General features: G+C 41.3%; 1 protein-coding gene across 1 annotated transcript; it reads left to right on the top strand.

Annotated features, from left to right (window-relative positions):
- The first annotated feature begins 353 nt into the window (after window positions 1-353).
- LOC131227304 (mitogen-activated protein kinase kinase 9-like) lies at window positions 354-1,620 on the top strand. Its single transcript, XM_058223075.1, has one exon. The coding sequence runs from the start codon at window positions 424-426 to the stop codon at window positions 1,414-1,416; it is 993 nt and encodes a 330-aa protein (XP_058079058.1). The 5' UTR covers window positions 354-423; the 3' UTR covers window positions 1,417-1,620.
- The last annotated feature ends 21,934 nt before the right edge of the window (window positions 1,621-23,554 follow it).

Below are 23,554 nucleotides of genomic sequence, written 5' to 3'. Positions count from 1 at the left end.
CAGCTGATGAACGGATGCAGGTGTTGGCTGATGTCCCGCACGTGCGATACGTGTAAATGTTATGTGAGAGGCGGCACGTGGGAGTAGCTAACGTGAAATGCTTGTAAGGACACCCTAGTCATTTTAGACAAGGCCAGGTCCACTTCTGTCCTTGAAACGATAAGAAAGGTGGAGCCCACACCCGTCCGCCTCCCACTTGCCTGTGTCCACCTCCACTCTCTTACTACAGGCTCATCTGCCCGTCCATTTCATCCCATTAATATACGTCTTTAAGTGGGCCCCACCTCACCATCCATCTCCTTTCCTTTCTCAGCCGTCTCTCCATTTCCTTCTTATAAACAACATCCTCACTTATTCCAGAGCCCCTCAGGCACCATCTCTCTCTCTTTCTCTTCTCTTTCTCTCAAGCAAATCATCAAACACATGGCAGTAATTCGCGACCGCAGGCCTCCCAACCTCAAACTCCCCTTACCCGAGCCCACCTCCGTCGGCCCTACCTCCCGGCCTCGCTTCCCTCTCCCTCTACCCCCAACCACAACCACCACCGCCTCCTCCTCCAACATCGACCGCCTCTCCGACCTTGAGCGCCTCACCGTCCTCGGCCACGGCAACGGAGGCACCGTCTACAAGGTCCGACACCGCCGCACACACGCCTTCTACGCCCTCAAGCTCGTCCACTCCGACTGCGACACCACCTCCCGCCGTCAGATCCTCCGCGAGATGGACATCCTCCGCCGTACGGACTCTCCCTACGTAGTCCAATGCCACGGAATCTTCCAGAAATCCTGCGGCGACATCGCTATCGTCATGGAGTACATGGACAGCGGCACGCTCGAGTCCGTCCTCCACCGATCTGGCATCTTTTCCGAAAATGCCCTCGCCTCCGTCTCCAAGCAGGTCCTCGAAGGCCTCAGCTACCTCCACAGCCACAAGATCGTCCATCGCGACATCAAGCCGTCCAATCTCCTCCTCAACTCCAAGTCCGAGATCAAGATCGCCGACTTCGGCGTCAGCAAGATCATGTGCCGCACGCTCGACGCGTGCGACTCCTACGTTGGCACGTGCGCCTACATGAGCCCCGAGCGCTTCGATCCCGACACGTACGGCGGAAACTACGACGGCTACGCCGGCGACATCTGGAGCTTGGGCCTGACGCTCCTTGAGCTCTACATCGGCCATTTTCCCTTTTTACACCCGGGCCAGCGCCCCGACTGGGCGACGCTAATGTGCGCCATATGCTTCGGTGAGCCACCGAGCTTGCCGGAAACCGCGTCCGCCGAATTCCGGAGCTTTATCAAGTGCTGCCTGCAGAAGGATTCAAGCCGGAGGTGGACTGTGGCGCAGCTCCTGACGCATCCGTTTGTGACGAGGAAAAGGGATCTGACGGCTGGATTTGAGGGTCTCTCGATATCATGAACGGTTCTGATGAGAGAGATTTGCGGGTTTGTACATACATCGCGACGGACTCGCTGAGTACTTAAGAAATTAGTGACATTTTCACAGTAAATCAGCTGTTGAAGTCGGTGGATTTTTTCCTTCTTTTTTTCTTTAATTTGTAATTATTATATATTAGTTTCTTAATATTTTAAATCTCAAGGAAAATTAGGTCTCTGACTATCATGCGCCGTGGGTTACCAATGCCTGTATGTCGATGTGAATGTCTAGAATTCCATACACGTGGGACCATGGTTTTAATCTAAACCGCTGATATGATGCTGCTGAAATCCTCCGTGATGATGGTGATGATTATTCCACTATTTAATGTGGGTCCCGTCAGAAATGAACGGTTTGGATCACCGAGTAGTGGCCCAGCATGTGCAGAACCGTAGAATTCATCAAGTGATATGGGCAGCTGTGGTAATTCAGAGGCGTCCGTCTTTGTGCGCACATGGCGCATATTAGCATAGACCGCTAGGAGGTAATCTTGTGTCGTGGGAACGGCTGATGGATTTGGACTTGGGAGGCCGTCCGTTTTTTGTCCTAAGTAGGCGCCTCTGTAGCTTTTGGACGGCCCGTTTCCGCCAACCACTCCGGCAAATGCTCAACAACCCAATACAATTTAATGAAACGCGATCACCACCGTCCGTTCTGTCATCTAGTGGGGCCGTTGTGGGTGTAGCTTTCTACAGCTGGGCCCATTAGATCAATGGTCAGGATTAGCACGTGTCCTTAGGAGAATTGTCTGTGTTCCCAAGGCTGGAACTTTGGATCCTGTAAAAGAGAGCTGGGATACTACAATGCTTGCGGACAAACCTAAGCTACCGGTCCTAGTTCCCACTTCCCACTTCTTGCATGGCTCATATGGGTCGATCTTGGCCATTTATTTAGTAGTTTACCGAGTGCAACACTTAATGGATGGCTCAAATCAATCATATAGAACTGCTCTGTTTGATTTGAACCGGCATCTGAAACTGAATGTACCTATAAAGTGTTGAAAACCTTAGTTTAATCCGTCCGAGATCTTCTTACATCCTCTAAAATTTGGTCCTAGTTCCCACTTGCATGACACATATGGGCCGATTTGGACCATTTATTTGATAGTTTTCCGGGCATCCCACCTAATAAAAGGCTTAAATTGATCACATGTGTGTTGTTGTTAACAGATGTCTTAAATCTGAGGAAATTCAACTACCCCGAGAAAGTTCGGGTGAAAATCTAGCAACAATTTATTTTGGAACTTCTAAGAAATTTGACTAGTCGAAGTGTCGTTCGAGTAGCCCGAGCTCCGATTTGACTAGTCGAAGGTTGGATAGATTTTGTACGGATTGCATAAATTTGAGATGTTTCCAAATTATTTTAAGTTGGTGCGGAAGTTGGGGTTCCTAATATACAAATAGGAGTTCCTACGATGCTATATATGTCATTCTAAGATATTCAAGGTTTTCTAAATTATTCTAAAGGATTTTTTGATAGTTCTAGGGTTTCAAAGGGTATAACAAATGGTGAAATTCGAGGTTGTTCGAATCGGGTAGGTTCTTTTTATTTGTAATTTATGTTTTTACAATGGATTTCTGTTGCTTTGTACCGTGATTTTTTCCTAAAAGGGTTTTTCACGTTAAATTGTTGTGCTCTCTTTGTGCTTGCTTGATGCTTTTGGAATGCAATACTAGATTCATCTATGTGTGATTTCACCATTTAGTTCAACATGTGCTTCGTCTATTGTAAGAAAACTGATTTATTTAATCTAAGTCTCTAATATAAGAAAATTGCTTTGTTTAATCTGAATCAGCATCTAAAAATAAGCTCACCTAGAAAATACTTAAAAACTTGATTCAATGAGTTGAAGATTTCTTACCAAGTAACCTCGGAGGTTTCCACGTAACAAACGCACCTCAAAATACAAGCTTGTACACCTATGGGAAATCTAATTTCTATTGAGGACTACTTCCGAATTCGAGAAGAATCACGGTAAGAGAGAAGAAGGCTGATAAGTTGTTGGCTAAAAGAAAAGAGAGAGAAATACATTTTATTTTCAATGGATCAAATTAATCGAGATAGAATTGAAATCGGAGATAACTAATCATTTCTTTAACAAAGAGTGTCTAATTTTTTACTTTTTTATTATATATATTAAAAGATAGTAACATTTTCATATCAGCTTCCTCACTTTTTCTGATTAATTACTTGAATCTTAATGAGATATAAATCAGAAAATCATTTGTCCTTTAATTTCTTACAGTAATTAATGAGGCCCTTGTCATGATTATCTTTAGAGCACCGTCTCCTCTGTCTTGAATGAGGTTGTCCTACTTTAATTCCTTTCTGTTTTAATTTTCACTTATAGTTTACTTACATTAAGCATTTAATCTACACAGTTGTAATTCCGTGTATTTTCATGCAAGTTCTCTCGAATCAGCACTAAATGCAAACAGTACCGCATGTGTTTAAAAGTGAAGAAGAGTTGGCCTAAGTTAGATTTCATGATAATTCAAAGTCAAAGCGTGGTGGCCCCACCATGATATATATGTTATATCCACTCCATTTATTCATTAGTACATATCATTTTAAGACATTGACAAAAACTAAGGCAGATTCAAAGACCAGGTGGACCACACTATATGAAATATTATAGATTGAATGCTAACCATTTAAATATTCCTCCCATATTATGGTCCACTTAAACTTTGGATCTGTCTCAATTTTGAAGGCTTACCCTAAAATAATCTTGCCAAATAAATGGACGGCGTGAATAAAACACATACATCATGGTGGGACTTACAGGGTCTATCTCATTTTCCATGCCTAAAAGTTGCTTATGTCAATGTCACAATGGATTCATTCCATCACAAATTCCTATGGTATGTAATTAACGCTTAAAAAGTGTAAAATAAGATGCAATTCCTCTTAAATACTTCTAATCAAACGACTGAAGCAATGAATATTTAGAAGTAAATAAAATTTAAAAAACCCTTAAATTCTGTATATAGGTGCCATGAAAAAACATGTTTAACTCATTTCTTTTATATCATCGTGCTTTTAAACAGAATTCTCTCTTACACACCAAACACAAAAGTCATCTAAGTTGAAAAAACTTGTCCTTACTCTTGCTCCGGTGGTTGACTATAAGGAGTTTCAATACCGCGTCAAGGGTTCGAGTACCCATAGCCGGTGAAATTCCACTATGGTGTGAGTGTGTGTGGGGTGTGCGTGCATGCGTGTAAGAAAAAAAAAAAAAAGTTGAAAAAACTTCAAATTCCCAAATTCACAGTGCACCATCTGATCAGATGGATACGTGGGGCCCACAGCCCCCTCTTTGATAGCTGAGCAAATGTGATAGGAAGAGGATATTCAACGATGGACGGTGCATAATGGGCGAAAACTGGATATTCAAAGAGGATAATACACAATGCATGTGTATTATGTGGGACCCCTGACTGTAGGGCTCACAGTGATGAATGTGCCTTAAATCCACACCGTCCAACCATTTTGAAAGTTCATTTTAGGGCATAATCGTTAAAATAAAGCTGACTCAAATATTAGGTGGACCACACCACATGAAACAGCTGTGATTGAATCCCACCATTAAAAACTTCATAGATTCTACCTGATTTTTTAATTTTCCATTCAGCCTGTTGATAAGGTCAAAAACACGTAGATGAAAGACCACACAAACCTCATCTTGATCCGAAGCTCTTGTGGCCCACTGGAAGTTTTTAATCGTCCATCACCACTGTTTCCTGTACTATAGCTCATATGGGTTTGGAACTTCTTTATTTTCTTTATCATGCCCTAAGATAGATTTCAATACAGATGGACGGCGTAGATGTAGTCACATACATCACGGTGGGCCCCACATTCATGGGTCCCACCCATCTTGATTGATACGAAAATCAGTCATGATCTGTGACGAAGTTGATATGGACCATCGATGGCCCGTACAAATCGATGAACGGTCTGGATACTCAAATGGTGAGGACCAAGGCACGAGCCGCTATAGCAAAAGACTCTCCGCAAACTCGCTCGACTTCGTCCACGTCAGCAGTAATAGCACGTGCTCTCTCGTAATTTCTACGAAAAGCCGGAGAGACATCCAAGCACGTCAGAAAATCTGACTCGCGTCCCCATGCCAGCTTCGATACGGAAGCAGATTCTGGCGGTGGCAGCGCTGTTGGGCCACATTGATGCACATGTTTTATATCCACGCTGTACATCCGTTTTGACGCTCATTTTCACACGTGAGATCAAAAATGAAACAAAACAAAATCACAATTTGGACCACACCGTGGAAAATAAGCCCGATAGTTATACCTCTTGATGCAGGAATCTCTATCTTCAAACCTCCGACCCCTAGGGGGGGGGGGGGCTAGAGTAGGAGATCCTCCAATGTCCAAATCCGGCTAGAAATCTAGGTCTACTCATGCTTAAGGGTTTAGGGCGAGAGATTTTGTGTACCTTTTCAGTGTGGGAGGATCCTTTATTTATAGTATTCGTAGGGCAGGGTAATTCGTAATCTTAGTCACGATCTTAGCCGTTAGGCGAGATGCGCGTGAGTGGTGAATGTGGGCAGTTACCCTGGAATCACGCGGTGGACGGTTACGCAAGTGATGAGCATCAACGGTTACCCTAGAGTCGTGCATAGCCGAGGAAGATCATTCGCCTGGCCGAGGAGGTAAGTCGGCACGGCTCTAGTCGAAACATCGTGGGTCGGCACGGTATGGACCCCTTATCTCGTCCGAGATGGATTCGTATATAAATAATCTAAGGAGGATATCAGGCCTCATGAAGGAGTTAAAAGGCTACAGAAATTGGTCATCACAAAGATTCGAGCTGAACATTTGTTTATTTGTGTCGGGGTTGAGCTGATTCAATCGGTTTACCAGATGAAGCCGACCTTAACTGAGCCAAGTTGAACCAATCAATCGACCGGGGATGGGCCAAGCGCTGCATTGAGTTGAGCTGAACTCATCGGTTGATCGGCCAGGGATTGCTTTGAGGAGCTCGAAAGTTCTGCATTGGTCGACAGGACTATTGGTTTTTTCGAGCTGAAGGTTGGACATATCTTTTCATTGGTCCCATCTGTCCTCGAAGAGCTCTTCCTGAACTTCACCAAACCGATCAATCCCTTGGGCCTGTCCTGAGCCGAGTTGGACTGACCAGGACACTTCAAGATAGTCCTTGTGAAGTACATATGTGGGAGCTCAGGGACGCGATCTGCTGAAGGATGCGCTTGGATGAACTCTAGCTTCTCTAGGTGAGATAGCGCAGGAGTGTATGCTCGTCAGCTCGAGCCGACCCCGAGGATAGTCAAACTATATTTCCACTTAACAACCCCCACCGATGAAGTGGTAGACCGAGTGAAAGATACCTCGTCTCAACACTGAGGTCTTGGTATCGATCCTCAGTATGGGGGTGGCTAACAGTGAAGTGTGATCTGACGGTGGGGTGTACTAACAAGCTAACCAAAAAAAACAATAAACACCCACCGATGAAACCTTCCTAAGGCCCACCCTAATGTTTTTTTGTCATATGACCTATTCATAAGTTCATGTATGTGTGGATGTAGGGAAAATACTTGATATAAAATATCTATGCCCTTATAAGTTTTTAGTAGTAGGTGTTCATCCATTACTTTCCTATGATGTCGTCCACTTGAGCATCGAATATGTCATTTATTTTTTAAATCATGCCCTAAAATGAGCTAGCAATATGAAGGGCTCGGTGGATAAAACAGATGCATGTCCGTGAGCTCCACCAATTTGAGGCAACTCCTTCCCTATGTTATAGGGCAATAGATCATTAGGCCTGCAGATTGGGTTCAAATCCGGCTAGAAATCTAGGTCGAGATCCTCCAAATGTCGAGATCCTCCAATGTCGGGGGGGGCTGGGGGGCTAGAGTAGGAGATCCTCCAATGTCCAAATCCGGCTAGAAATCTAGGTCTACTCATGCTTAAGGGTTTAGGGCGAGAGATTTTGTGTACCTTTTCAGTGTGGGAGGATCCTTTATTTATAGTATTCGTAGGGCAGGGTAATTCGTAATCTTAGTCACGATCTTAGCCGTTAGGCGAGATGCGCGTGAGTGGTGAATGTGGGCAGTTACCCTGGAATCACGCAGTGGACGGTTACGCAAGTGATGAGCATCAACGGTTACCCTAGAGTCGTGCATAGCCGAGGAAGATTATTCGCCTGGCCGAGGAGGTAAGTCGGCACGGCTCTAGTCGAAACATTGTGGGTCGGCACGGTATGGACCCCTTATCTCGTCCGAGATGGATTCGTATATAAATAATCTAAGGAGGATATCAGGCCTCATGAAGGAGTTAAAATGCTACAGAAATTGGTCATCACAAAGATTCGAGCTGAACATTTGTTTATTTGTGTCGGGGTTGAGCTGATTCAATCGGTTTACCAGATGAAGCCGACCTTAACTGAGCCAAGTTGAACCAATCAATCGACCGGGGATGGGCCAAGCGCTGCATTAAGTTGAGCTGAACTCATCGGTTGATCGGCCAGGGATTGCTTTGAGGAGCTCGAAAGTTCTGCATTGGTCGACAGGACTATTGGTTTTTTCGAGCTGAAGGTTGGACATATCTTTTCATTGGTCCCATCTGTCCTCGAAGAGCTCTTCCTGAACTTCACCAAACCGATCAATCCCTTGGGCCTGTCCTGAGCTGAGTTGGACTGACCAGGACACTTCAAGATAGTCCTTGTGAAGTACATATGTGGGAGCTCAGGGACGCGATCTGCTGAAGGATGCGCTTGGATGAACTCTAGCTTCTCTAGGTGAGATAGCGCAGGAGTGTATGCTCGTCAGCTCGAGCCGACCCCGAGGATAGTCAAACTATATTTCCACTTAACAACCCCCACCGATGAAGTGGTAGACCGAGTGAAAGATACCTCGTCTCAACACTGAGGTCTTGGTATCGATCCTCAGTATGGGGGTGGCTAACAGTGAAGTGTGATCTGACGGTGGGGTGTACTAACAAGCTAACCAAAAAAAAACAATAAACACCCACCGATGAAACCTTCCTAAGGCCCACCCTAATGTTTTTTTGCCATATGACCTATTCATAAGTTCATGTATGTGTGGATGTAGGGAAAATACTTGATATAAAATATCTATGCCCTTATAAGTTTTTAGTAGTAGGTGTTCATCCATTACTTTCCTATGATGTCGTCCACTTGAGCATCGAATATATCATTTATTTTTTAAATCATGCCCTAAAATGAGCTGGCAATATGAAGGGCTCGGTGGATAAAACAGGTGCATGTCCGTGAGCTCCACCAATTTGAGGCAACTCCTTCCCTATGTTATAGGGCAATAGATCATTAGGCCTGCAAATTGGGTTCGAGTCCTTAGACTCGGTTGTAAACTATATATGCAGTTTCAACAGAAAGTCTTGGTTCGACTTCCCATAAGTGGTGCAATCACACTACAGTGTGAGTATGGGGGGTAGGTGTGTGTAAAAAAATGTCTACAGGTTGGGTGGATTTGGCATTTGTGATTGTGGGGTCCACGATGATGATTATTTTATATCCATGTTATCCATTCATTTCAAGGCATCAACCAAAAAATGAAGCAGATCTGAAATTCAAGTGAACTCCACCAAAAAAACATTGTCTATTGAATGCAGGCAATTAAAAATTTCATGGGCTAAAAGTTTTGGATCAAGCTGGTATTTGTATTTAACTTTTATCTAAATCTCTTAAACCTTGTGAACAAGTTGGATGGTAAATAAACATTAAAGTAATCCTTAAGCAGTTTTTTACGGCCAGTATTCAATAACCACTGTTTTACGTGGTGTGGTCCACTAGAGATTTGGACTTGCATTTTTTGGGCTCATGCCTGGAAATGAGCTGGCAAAATGAATGAACAACATGGATATAAAACATATACATTATGACAAACCTCACAATCATGGATCTACCCACATTGGTGGTTCCGAATCCACTGAATCTCCACCACATCTTGCCACTTGAAAGTGGCAAATTGGCTGGTTGGATTTGATGAGACCTAGAAACATGAGTTGGGTGATGCACATGCGCATGGTGAGATTTGATTGGACTCACTAACGTCTAAGGTAGGTGGGGTGGACCAACAAGAAACCCTTCGCATCAGCTCCTCCCCCAAAATCGTCTTTCCACATAGCACGAAATCTAGCTCCTAATCACCTGGTGATGTGACCTGACCTTTCAGGATTTGCTTATGTCACGTGTCTGTATTAGAGCTGGAGGGTATAGAAGAGGCACTTGATCAAACAACTTTCAAACATGTTTTGCATTAGTCTCATCTTTGACAACAGTACTCAATTCAAATCGCTCTTTCAAACATGATTTGCATGAGCTCATTGAAAAGCTAATGGATAAAACATTGACTGATGCATTTTACTTTTACAACCTAAGCCGTCCATCTTGAAACTAGTACTTGAGTGGGCCCGGTCAATGCATCACGTGCCTATTGAGAGATAGCTCTACCATATTCCAGTTCTTCATGGTCTATCAAACAATTTCTCGGGAAGAAGTTGTGGCCCCGAAGAATCGGCAAAAGCTTTGCACTTGCAATAGATGCTCTTCCAATCAACCGATTTGAAGCTTGATTATCAAACATTATACTTTAAGATCTATCAAATATGAATTGTAGAAAATTTCATGAATTTGTGAAATCAATGAATTTGCCAAATTGATATCCCTATTTCCCTACTCCCAAATAGGTGCAAGTGAATTTATTTTATACTCCATTACTGTCGAACTAGATATGCAATCATCTTAAAAATTGTATATGTGGAGTATGTTAACTCAAACTGCACCTATTAAATTGTGAAACCCATTTGTGGCTAGTTCTATTGTTAAACAGTCCTAACCTTTAATTTGTTGAAATTGAACCGTTGAATAATGCAAAGGTCATTGCTAACTGCCATTTTTTATTTTTTTTATAAAATAAATTCCTATATAAAATAATCAAGTGTAATTTTTGGTTCGAAATACATTTAAATTAAAATCCAAATTGTGAAAAGATTAATTTGATTATTAGGTGTTGTAATTTGAACTATTTGTTGATATAAGACGGGTAAATGATTACTTAATGGACGGCCTGAATGAGGAAAATTTAGGCTAGAGAATCCCTGTTTGGTAAAAGCAGCCTAAATGCATACTATAGCTTCTTATGACTGTACTTTGCGACTTGTATCTATTTTATGTTGCACATGTTTAATATAATATATTGTTGGAAACCTATGACGAGCTTTACGCCATAGGAAATCACCTAAAGTTGATTAGCCTCTAAATAGCTTCGTTGGATTTTAATTACAAATGTAGTGAAATCTAATTCAACTAATTAACCCTGATCGGTCTTGATCTTACCTTAAAGTGATACGGATGTGATGTAGAATTTTTAGATTTTTCGATGCCAATAGTCCAAAGTATGAGGTCTCTCTTGGTCTATTACAGATAGAGAGAGAGAGCCTACGTTAAACACTGGGTAGGCTAGGATGATGCACCACGCATCCACTAGGTGGACTTTGCATACACAAATGTGGAAGGAGAGAGAGAGAGAGAGAGAGAGAGAGAGAGAGAGAGAAGACGGTAGACACCCCACCAAAATCATAAGATGCTACTCTTGAAGTGACTTATCATACCCTAATGAAACCACACCTAGAACCCTCGATCACCATTGGACACCTGATGTAAGCCCTGTATCCTAGACCGTACCGTTCCATAGGCTTCTGCGGTCTTTCCGGTCGAATTCCGGCAACCTTCGACCCTTAACCAGTATTTGCGCGCGACCCTGATTCTCATGCCGTCAACCCGAGTCGACTCAACCCAGGACTTGTACCTTAGCGACCGCGTCGTCGCCGCGGTTCCGATGCCGCGACTCGCGCGCCGAGGCGATACCCTGGTTGGGAGATGTGGGCTAGCGTTCGGTGCGAGGAAAACGCCGCACGTGCGAATTCTGATAGAATCTCTACAAAATGTCATATCAATCAATCAACCTATCAATCCCATCATGTCAAGTACACATCACCTTTCACCCATCCCAAGCAAGCCTCAAAAGTCAAAAAGATCTTACAAGCCCATACCTTTCTTACACCAAAAATTTCTAAAGTCAAAAAGCCTCTTACACACCCATCCCTCTCTCTCCCATCCATCACTCCATCACACATCACCCATCTCTCTTTACAACTCTCTCTCTCTCCTTCATTTTCAAATCCAATCCAAGCAACCCAAGAGCTCCTCACGTCTAAGCCATTCCATGGAGAGAAAAATGCATATGTGAGGCCCACCTTTTCATCCCTAGATCTCCCATCCTAGCTATCCATTTCTCATCTTCCTCCATCAAAGAGAAGCACAAGGAGCTAAGGAAGCCAAGGGAGCAAGAAGATCAAGCGGTGGGCGCTTTGATAGGGTAGTTTTTAATATTTTTAAGATGGGCCAAGTGAGGCCAACCGATTAATGGTTTGGATCTCACTTTGGACCCTAAGATGTGGCCGATGGCCCACTTGGATCATCATGATCATTCCATGATGGGGCGATTCTCCATGGACCCCATCATAATGTTTATTTTCCTTGCATACTTAGGGTCATCTAGACCGTCTAATCTAGTGGAGAAGGGATCTCCACCGTTGGATTTCGATTTAATGGGCCCACATGTAATGACCCACTTGATTTATGTTGTAGATCATCGAAGGGAGGGCCCATAGTGTCGGGGTCCCTCCATCACGCGTGTCCCTCTCTCTCTCTCTCCCTCTCTATTTCTTTTTTTATGTGTGATGATAATGAGGTTGTGTGGCCCACTTGAATGGACCCCACCACAAGGTATCTATTCTATCCAAACCATCTACAAGTGGGGCCCACTTTGTGTGTATTGTACCCACACCATACTCTATTTGGTGGCCCACCTAAGCAGGGCCCACCTCCATGCTTGTGACAGACCAAGCCGTCCAGCGTCTCTGGACGCTGGACAAAGGGAAAAACGTAAATATCAACTTCTTCCTAAGCTTTGGGGTGGCCCACTCATGTAGGCCCCACCCTGATGCCTATATTCAATCCACGCCGTCCATTCCCCTCTCAACCTCATTTCAGGCGTTGAACCGAAAAATGGTGTCAACCCTAGGCCCTGACGGGCCATACCGTAGCAAATGGTGGTTTTCATCATTGAAACCTTCCCTAATACTTTTATACGACGAAATATGCCCAATATTGGGCTTGTTTTGCTTGTTTGGAGCCATGGAGGGCCATTGGACGGAGTGGATTGTCTAGATGTGGACCCCACCTGTGAAAACCAAGAAAAAACTCGAAATAAAAAAAAAACATGTAACACAGCAGCCGACGCTGCTGTGTCAGAAAGCAGCAGGCGCTGCCTGCGCACCAGCGCCCGGGCGGACGGATAGCCACCCACGGCTGTAGTCGTGGGCCCCACCTTGATGTTTATCTGTCATCTAACCCATTCATAGGGTGGGCTACTCCCTGACGTGGGCCCACTCCAAAAATCAGCCTGATCTAAGGCTCAGGTGGCCTACATCATAATAAACAGTGGGATTGAACCTCTACCTTTGAAACCCTTTTTGGGTCCACAGAAGTTTTGGATCAGGGTGAAATTTGTTTTCACCCTTCATCTCGGTCTACTTGACCTTATCAATGGGTTGGATGGAGTATAAACATTATGGTGGGCCCCATGTGGAGCCCACAATGATAAATGTATTTTATTTCCACCGTCCGCCTGGACGGTGGAGCCTGCTGTGATATTTGTGTTTTTTTTTATCCCCACCGTCCAGGGGACGGTGGGTGTGTTCAGGTGCGTGCGTGTGTGGGTGTGTATGTGTGTGTGTGTGTATATATATAATATTATATTATATATAATATTGTATGTACTATATATATAAATTATATATTATATTATATATAATATACTGGTGGTGGGAGGCCCATCTCAGTTTACTTGTGGCCCATGGTTGAGGCCCACTTTGATTTATATGTAAGGCCCATGGGTCGAGGCCCATTTGATGTATTAAGGGCCCATGGTTTAAGGCCCATTAAGATGTATTGGGACCTATGGGTTGAGGCCCATTTGATGTACATATGGGGCCCAATTGGTGAGGCCCATTAGATACACATAAGGCCCATAAGATTAGGCCTATTTGATGCATTCTAAGGCCCACGGGTTATGGCCCATTGCAATGCACATAAGGCCCATTGGTGCGGCCCATTGATGTGGCTCACTTAATGAATATGAGGCCCATATGATACGGCCCATTTGATGTATTGAAGGCCCAATGGGATATACCTAAGGTCCATTGCAATGTGCAATCCCAACATGATTTATGTAATGATGTTTACGATGGGCTATGCCTTGGGAGCAATGGCGGTTTAACGTCCCCATTGCAAGTATAGTATTGGTTAAATATCCGCATTATGACTTTTCCTAGGGCCCATACGTGTAATGTGTAGGCCGTCTAGGCCCATCTTCTTTATGAATATCATCCATCCCATATAACATGTTTAGTTCCATGATTCATGATCATATGCATCATACGTATGCTTGATATGAGAAATGACTGATCATAGTATATGCCTTCGACAGATTGTTTAAGGGCTCCCGTACAGGGGGTGTTGCCCTACATAAGCGCACGATACGCGCAGGATTGCTGTATGACTGGACAGTGTGACTCATGCATTTGCATTGTGTGATATGGTTACTGTAGGCCCTAGCGACATCAGGGCCGTAGCCTACACAGACGTATCGTGGTTGGCAGAATTGGATACCGAAAATCTTATTTTACATGGGATGTTATAGATATCATTGGGTGAAAGTCCCTAAACCCTTATGGTACCAAGAGGCTGCTCCAACGTCTAGACCGAGTGGGTGCATGAGCACTGAGTGCCGATTACCAGACGATTGTGCTTTTCACTATGTCGTGGTCGGTTGGAAGGGGGTGCGGCCTTACCTGCCCGAGAGGAGGGGGCAAAGCTAGGCTGAGTCTGACCAGCTCGAGGAATGGGTCCGCTATTGACGAGGCGAGCCCGATATTAGCAGGCGGATAGCGAGGTCTTTTTCACTCACCTTATTGCGCGCGATAGGGCGGCAATCTGGCTTGGAGTATACTAGACCCCGGTGATATTTCAGATTTTGAGCTGTATCGATATGTGGACTTAGATGAGGATTTGTATGCTTGAGTTGCATTTCGCATTGCATGGCCTTGGTATGGCCGACATCTTTCTTTACACGCATGGCCTTGGTACGGTTATGGTATTCTTGGCATTCATCAGCATGTTCCGCATTACTCTGATACTGCATAACTGCATTACTACCTTAAGCATACACTTTCACCACCCTCTAAGCTTTCTATAAGCTTATACACGACCGTTACGTGCAGGTGACGTTGGATCGTAGCAGTGCTGAGGCTTGGGCGCGTGGCAGATCATTTTGGAGTTTTTGTTCATCTTCATTGTATTTCCCTTTATGCTCATTGTACTTGTAAAGTTTTTGATCATAGTGGAAATGTGATGGAGTTTTTGGTTGTTGTTGTGGGTTATGCCTTTGGTTATGCTTATTACGAATCAAACGGATGTTAAAAAAATTCTCCTCGTAGCATCCAGGATCGGAACCTGGCGAATGGGCGCTGGGAGCCGAGAATGGGGTTCTACGGAGGCTGTCAGCGCCGGATTCGGCGATCGAAAATTTTGTGAGCCCGGTTTCCGAGTTTGGGGCGTGACACCTGACCAAACTAAAAGATGGAATTCTTGACTCATCACAAACCATACTACTAGGCTAGATTAAGAGATTCCCAACTCTCAAGCCCTTAATCAGAACCATTCTCACTAGAATCCACAAGGTAGGCAGCGTTTTCGATAATGTCATACTTGTCCGCCAAAGGGAGCCTTAAAAGCCAACCAAAAAGAAAACGCTAGGCTAAAACCCCCTTCCAAAGGTAGCGAATGGCTTGGATCACCTGATCCCTATACATATAAACTTGAAATCCCTGGAAGAGTGAACGGAAAAAACGATGCCGTTGTGCCAAAACATGAAACTAGTAAACCGTCGGCCCGTCACAAGCCGATGACCACTGGTCACTCTTTTTACTTACCAAATTTCCTCTTGCAAATCTTACATAGTTAGAAAATCAACAAGTGTCCATCATCGGCCCACCATGAGCCAATGGTTCTAATCTATAAATTCAACCCTCAACAATTGATAGATAGAGAGAGAGAGGAGAAGTCCCAAAAACAACAGAACATCACAGGAGACCAAGTATAGGTCATGGACGAGCTAAGAAAAGGGGACTCTAGCTCCTAGGACGTCCGAAATTTTCATATTAATGCTTATATCCCACTCAATCTGGTAAAGTCAGCTCCTGAGAGTTAAGTTATCAGAGAAGGTCAATTAGGTTGAGAGTAGGATTAAAATCAGGGATGTCTGACCATCACTTTTGAATAAAAATAATGTTTAATTTTCCTTTTTTCTCACATCTCAATCAAGCTCGAAATGCAATCAATTCCACACATTCTTAGTATATTATCTATCATCATACACATTCTTAACCATTTTATTTCTATTCATCTTTTTATCTATCTTATTTCCCTGCCCAGGGTCACTTGATTCCATATAATAAGGCTAGGATTTATTCTATTGGTGCATGTCGAGTCCTCCTATAGGATTACGCGAAGCATAGCTAGATATACAGTATTATTGTTGGTTTAAATTCCCTTGAAAGTCGCATATCCTATATAGTTTAAATTCCATTGAAAATCACATATCTCATAGAGATTAAGTTCTCTTGAAAGTCGTATATCTCGTATAATAAAGACCCGACAATGTGCGGGCAGAAGAGGCTGCCTAACCCCTTCCTTTCTTGTAACTGAGACCTTTGTGATCACAGGCCAATCACAGGAGTTATTTGAGCCAGAGGATTTCAGGATTCCTTAGCCACAAAGGGAATCGACTAGTGACGACTCCAAAAATTCAAATGCACCCTTCTTCAGCTACCCTTGAAAGGAATTACACAACCAAGAAAGGGAGGAATTGTCAAATCGAACCATAAATACCTCCCAGCGCACCAAAAAGTGGCAAACACGTGAGTTCACTCCATGTCTCCTTGCGACCAACTACGTCGAGGCGGGGGTCTAGCCTACTGGCAATGTTCACAGAATGACAACTCCACTGGGGAGCACCTTAGTAGCCACGAGCTGAGGTTTGACTTGAAATACAGAATCCAAAACTTTCAAGGAAATTATATTATCAGTATTGCACTATCCAGTGAATATTGGTCCATTTTACTTTCCGCATCCCTACCGATTGTCTAGTGAACACTGGTACACACTAACTAATTAGCTAACCTTTCATAAAACATTAGTCTTAATTACTTTCTCGCATTAGCTACCTATTGTTCCAATGCATATTAGTCTTAAAATTACATTTCTATGCATAGTTAGCTTCTCGTATCTGCCTATTATATCAAAAAATGGAGAAAAAGAAAGGCGAGAAAGAGAAGACAAATAGGCTACTAATCATGAGGAAAGGTAAATAGTTTGTAGCCATTGCACCTAAAACCCGCTTGCGACTGCCCTTCGAAGTCAATGCTCGCATACTAAAGCATTATTTAAAATTGCGCCCAAGCAACCATGTCAGTCCAAGGGGACATTCTGGCATCTCTCCTAGATTTGCCTAGATGTTAAGCCCCTCAACTTACTAACTTACTACCACTCCTCAGTAGTCGATTTGACCCACAACCTAAACAGGTTAGAGGACTCGATGCCCTCCTCCAGGCAAGAGTCGCTCTATCCATCCATAACGTGCAATAGCCCAATCTTTAATCTCTTAATTGACCGTTTTTAGGCATTCTCTTTTTTCTTTTCCCTTCCACGTTTACCGGGCTTTTCCTAAAAAGGGTCTATGAAGGGCATTTTTCAGAGCTCTACAAACTCAATGCCCGTTGCGATGTTTCGCCAGTGTTTTGGGGTTGTAGTACTTCCTCTTTTGCCTTACCGCTTGCTTGCTCCAGCGACAGTCTATCTGATTCGTGGGTTATTTTTGAAATATCTCAGAATCCCTTAAGTATATTTTCATATGATATTGGTGTCATTAGAGTCAGGAAAATGTGGTTTGATTGGTTTGGGACTTACTAGTACCTTCGGTGAATGATCGAGATTAAGCCAAACAGGCTATGGTTTCATTGATCTATGTCGTTAATCGTTTTTGGGTCACATTGATGACCTTCCCAAACTTCTCTTTTGGGCCTTTTTGGGGTTCTATGGTCAACTTGGGAACAACTTTTATCAGGATGTTGCATGTCTGGCTGTCCCAGAGCTTGCATGATTGTGCAAGGAAATAAATCGATGGGTCACCCAATCTACTGATCCGGCCCATTTGTTATTTTCAAACCTACCTTGAGCCATACCCTGTCTAACTTGTATGGTCGTACGATGAGTGATGAGCCGTATAAATACTTTTGATTGAAGCTTAATTAAAGTTGAAGAGTAATTTTAATCTCGTTCAGGGTGGGTGTCTACAGCATTAGAAAGCGACTCTTGCAAACAACTATTGTGTAACGCCTGTGAAATTTTCAAATTTAATAATAAAATAATAGTAATAATAATAGTAAAATACATTTTTTATATTATCTTATATGTATTTTACCATATCTTATCTTTATCTTATCCTTATCTTATCCTTATGTTACCTCTATCCCGAATATTTCTTCCTTATATATATACCATTAATCCTCCTCGTATCTCTTAAGTCTCAATTTATTAAATAAGTTTTCCTTTTCACGGAGTGTGTGGTAAGAGGAGTTCCATTCTGACTTACATATTTGCGTCATAAGAGAAATACCACTTCAACTTAGATATTAGCAAAAAGTCACCCTGCAGCAACTAAGAAATGGAGAAGAAGAGAGGATTTTAGAGAACTTAGATATGGTAAGTTTATAGTCAATTCTTTCATTATTCTTGTACATTTAATATAATTTTGACTCCATCTATGTAATGAACGGTGTGGATTGGCCACACGTTCATTACATTGATTTGTAGGTATATCAAATATAAAGATGATGAAAGTCTAGAATTCTATACAAAAATTTTAATTGTGATTAGTGTGCATCTGCTCGAATCAGATTAGATCTGTATGGATCATATGATCCCTAAGGCCAAGATATACAAGGGCCCTAACTCCCATATCAATCTGACTATCGGATGGGTCACAATAGTCAAATTTAAAAGTGTTTAATAAGAAAAACTTAGATTTCTGTGCAAGTGTTAGTATCATTTGGCGCAGAAGGTCGAGATGGGCCCTCGATGTATGCGTGGTTAGATCCACACCATTCATCCAATGTGTACAAGCAAAATATGTCAAGAACTCAAGAATCTAAATGATCCAATCATCCAGTAGGTACTCCTATCAAGCAATTTTCATTCAATTTCAAAATCTTAAAAAGAAAATCTAAATTTTGATAATTAAATTTAATAAACATATTATATATGAAGTTTAAAATTATTTGATCATTTAGGATTTGGTTACCTAAAATGTTAATTAAAGGTGGGTCCCACCGTGTAATAAAACTAAATGAATAATAATATTGTTGACATAATTGATAGGATCTCTAAATTCAAATCAACCTAATTACCATGTAGATTCTACACTATCAGACTTAGGTGAGTAACCCAACATGTCTCATGATTAATTAGAATTAAATTAAATTATTTGTGATGGTTTAATTGATTGATGTACTGATTTGAGTGTTTGGTTGTAAAATTATATGATGCGGTAAATTATATATTAATCTGTGCCAAATTGCATGTAATTATAATTATATATTGAATTTATTTATCAAGACAAGTATATATAGCAGTTATGAAAATATACGTTCATATATTATCCATCATTCATTGCATTTACATAATGCATGGTCGATCCTATGGGCCTTTCCTGGAAGTAATGTCGATCTTGATAGAGCTTTACTAGACGCGGGCCATGCCCAAGCCTTCTGAAAAGTGGAAGCCTACCCAATGGGTGGATGCGAATTGACGACCTTCAACCCAAGCAGATAGATGATCATACCATCTGATGCATTTATACATCATTGCATCCATATTATTGTGCATACTATGTTTATATTATATTTTAATTTCAATAAGCATATGCTAGGTTTTTCACTAAACCTGGCCAGCTCACCTTTTTATTGATAGAAAAATCGTACAGATAAGCAAAATTAGTTGATGAGTTGGTGCAGAAAGAAGAAGTTATGATTGAACTGGTGCACGACACACGTGAAACGTGGTCATATCTGTCAGGAGAGAAGTTCACCGCATTTGGACCATTCCTAACTAATTAATTAAAATTTCCTTTGTTATGATGATCCGATTCATATATAATGAATGATGAAATTAGTTATAAAAATTTTTAAGTATTTGATTGGTTTTATGTAATTGAATTGTCATAGGTTTATAACAAGTATTCATTGGAAAACTATATTGACTGGTGAATGATGCCTAATTTACACTAATTAAATATTTATGTATGATAAGAATAGATGAATGTTATTGCTTAAATCATTTTGTGTGAATGATTGTAAATAGACCTAGTTGGAAGGTAAAAATGAATATTACTTTTACCTCTTAATAATTATATAATGGAATGAAGTTAGTACACTTTGTGTACAAGTAATGATTCGAAACTCGGGTCTGAGGTGCACACTTTGTACTCAAATTTCCGGGTGTGACATATTGTCCCTAACTCTTTATAAAAGGGTCATAGCATAGTTTTAAAAGATACAACAACTTTGGGGCATACCAAATTGTATTCCTTCCCGGGCGTTCTCATCTTGGGTTTTGAGCTTTTCTACTGTCTATACATGCCAAAGGAATCTACATGTCAGGAGTTGTATTCTGGGGATAGCATGCCAAAAACCTACTACACTGGTTCTAACATACTGAGCACATATTATATCAAAAAATGTGCCTTCATCCACTCCTCGCTAGAGGAATCTACACGTTGGGTGTTGCATTCTGGAAATAGCATGCTAAAACCTACTCCACCGGTTATAATATACTAAGGGGTCGGAAAATTTTCTTTTTTAAAAAAAAAGGTGATTCCATCTACGCCTCACCCTAGTAGGAATTTTTTTTTTTCAAGGCAATCTTACTCTTCTTATGCAGTCTATCATCTTGAACAGGTGTGAAATTCCATACTTCCTATACTTTCTGTTCTCTCAACATTGGAACTTATATTCATGTAGCCGTTTTAACAACACATGATCTAGATTCATGTGAATCATGTATTGATCATCACTTTTGGCCTTGGAGAACCATGTTTCGATCATATAAATACCAGTTGTGGTATTGTTTTTTTTTTTTTTTTTTTACCTCATTCACCATGTGTTACACACAAGAAGGCTTGGATTGCAATCAATTCAAATGAGGAGAAAAACGACATGCATGGTGTATTTAATTAGAAAACAAGGGACAACTATGCAACGACCTTCATTTTCATGCAATAGCCCACACGATGGTTTGATCGACTTTAGAAATCCAACTTTCAATGTGGGGAGATCCTGACAGATTGGAAAGCATACACATGCACTGGTAGGCCATGCACTCGTAAAACCGGATGGGGTTTGGCTAGTGACCCCAACACCCCCATCATGTATATATTTTATCCATGCCGTTCATCTATTTTTTCAGCTCATTCCATGAGCTTAAAGTGAGGCAGATCCAAAGCTCAAGTGGACCACACCACAGGAAACAGTAAGGATTGAATGCCTACTGCTCAAAATTTCTTGGGGGCTACAGGAGTTTTGGATCAAGCTGATATTTGTGTTCTCTTCATCCATGCTTACAAGACTTTCTCAACAGGTTGGATAGCTAATAAACATTATGGTGGTCCTCAAGATTTTTGAACCATAAGCATTCAATCCCCACCATATCATAAGGAGTGGTCCACTGGAGCTTTGGATTGGTCTCATTTTTGGGACCATACCCAAAAACAAGCTATAAAAATGAATGGACGGCGTGGATAAAAAACATATATGATGGTGGTCCCACAGAGCATTGACAACAGCTAGCTGATTGCTGCTGGGGTCACCAGCCAAACGGCGTCCCGTATAAGCAGCTCGGTCAATGAACTGTAGAAGAACATGCCGCCTCAAACGGGAATTCCTTTCTTGACGGTTGAATTGAGGACATTAGCTGATACTCGGGCATCATTGACGCCTTGATACGCCGGCCTTCAGAAATTGTACACGTGGCATATATTACTCAGGTTAAATTGCTTGAATTGTGAAACTCACCATTGCCAAGTCACAGTCCTATTTTTTTTTAAAAAAAAAAAAATTTATATAACAATACCAACCTCTGTTTCATCGATAAGTATTTATTGAAATGAGATCACTGGATATATTTCATTTTTAACCGTCTAATATACGTCCACCGATAGGATAGTTAGATAATCATATAAGTGTAATTTTTAGTTCATGATACATCTGAGCATAGAATTATAATTTGGACGGTTTAACTCGACTTACTGGCATGCCACGTATGAAATTTCCAAGTGTCTATCACACGTCACACAACCTGGATGAATAACAACGTTTTCCATTTTCAAAACCTGAATTACACGTCCAGCCTAGTGGCATGCAATACGTTGGGAGCATAGTGCTAGATCTTGAGTCATGCTTTATGGGGCCCACCTATCCAACCCATTGAATGGGTGGGCCCATGATGATTAGACAAACCAAAGATCAAGAAAATCCAATAATAAGGTGGACCACTTGGAATTTGGGTGGTGTATATTGGTTTCTATGTTGTGGTCCACTAAATGATTGAATGGGCCTGATTTTAGATCGAATGATCATCATAGAGGGGGTCACTCGTTGACCGAGTTGGATTTCATACACATGCTATTTTGGTCCCACAATACTTGTTTATATAAATTTTTAGGAAAAATAAGTTGAGAAAATTTTAAGTATTTACAATGGTAATTTAATTAGTCATAAAAATGGTGAAAAAATAGCTTACTTAAGAAAATTAAAAAAATCTTTCAAAATTATTTTGACATTTGTAAATAATATAGATATAAATATAGGAGTAATTCGTTAATGGGTTAAAAAATCAATGGATTAAAAAAAAAATCCTCATAAATTAATTTTACTTTTCTAAGAAGTAATTTACGGTCCATTAATGTTTCATGTCATGAGATTTTCCGCTATTACTTTTAGATTTGCCCATCATGACCCATTTGAAGCCTTTAACTTATATTTCTTTAGTCCTGGAGAAAACTTGTAAGCATAAATAACAAACACTATATTGATATAAAACTCATATGTGGCCATTGAAAACGTTCCATGGACCCACCAGCATGTTTATACAACATCTAACAAATTCATAAGGTCGTACATCTAAGAACTAGGAGCATTTGGATGCTTGTAAGGTTTTAAATTGTAAACTCCTTGTACTTAAAAATAATTTTAAATATAAGTTACTTACATGTTATTTTGTTTAGCTTTTAAGTGGTAAAGTGTTTATAAATAAAGAGATTATATAAATCACATAAAAATGGCTTGATTTTTTAAGGCTAGAATACAACATTAGAGTACACACATGCTTGACGGATTAGATGTCTTATACCAATCATCAATTTGGGTGGTTTTTAATGGTCGGCATTGTTGCATGTTAAATCCAAATACATGGCCACACATGTAATGAATGACCCCAATTGAACCGTATGTATACGATTAAAAATAGTGTTGGGTGTGTTTGAATTTGACTCTAATCAATTAAATGCTTGAAACCCTATGCGCCGAACTAGCTGGGCATCACGATTTTACATCTACCAATGTATTTTATTATATGTTAGTGGTAAAGGCTTTAACTTGGTCCTTTTTCTTACACTCAAGCTTACACCCACACCCACACCCACATATCACATGGATATCAAATCCATGACTTCAATGTTGAAAGGAATTTGTCTCCTACCAATCTATGAGCTGGAACATTAAATATGCTTGCCAAATAGGAGGAAAAAAAAAAAAGTAAATTGTAAATGTAAGAATTCCATAATGTAAACTTAATTGATCAACAATCTAAATCTCTTTGAACGTTAGATATCATTGATCGATCCCACTAAAGCTGTGAT

Source organism: Magnolia sinica, chromosome 15 (genome assembly GCF_029962835.1).
Source record: "Magnolia sinica isolate HGM2019 chromosome 15, MsV1, whole genome shotgun sequence".
Lineage (NCBI taxonomy): Eukaryota > Viridiplantae > Streptophyta > Magnoliopsida > Magnoliales > Magnoliaceae > Magnolia > Magnolia sinica.
The sequence above is the reverse complement of the archived record's forward strand: the minus strand, read 5'-3'. Positions and strand labels throughout refer to the sequence as shown.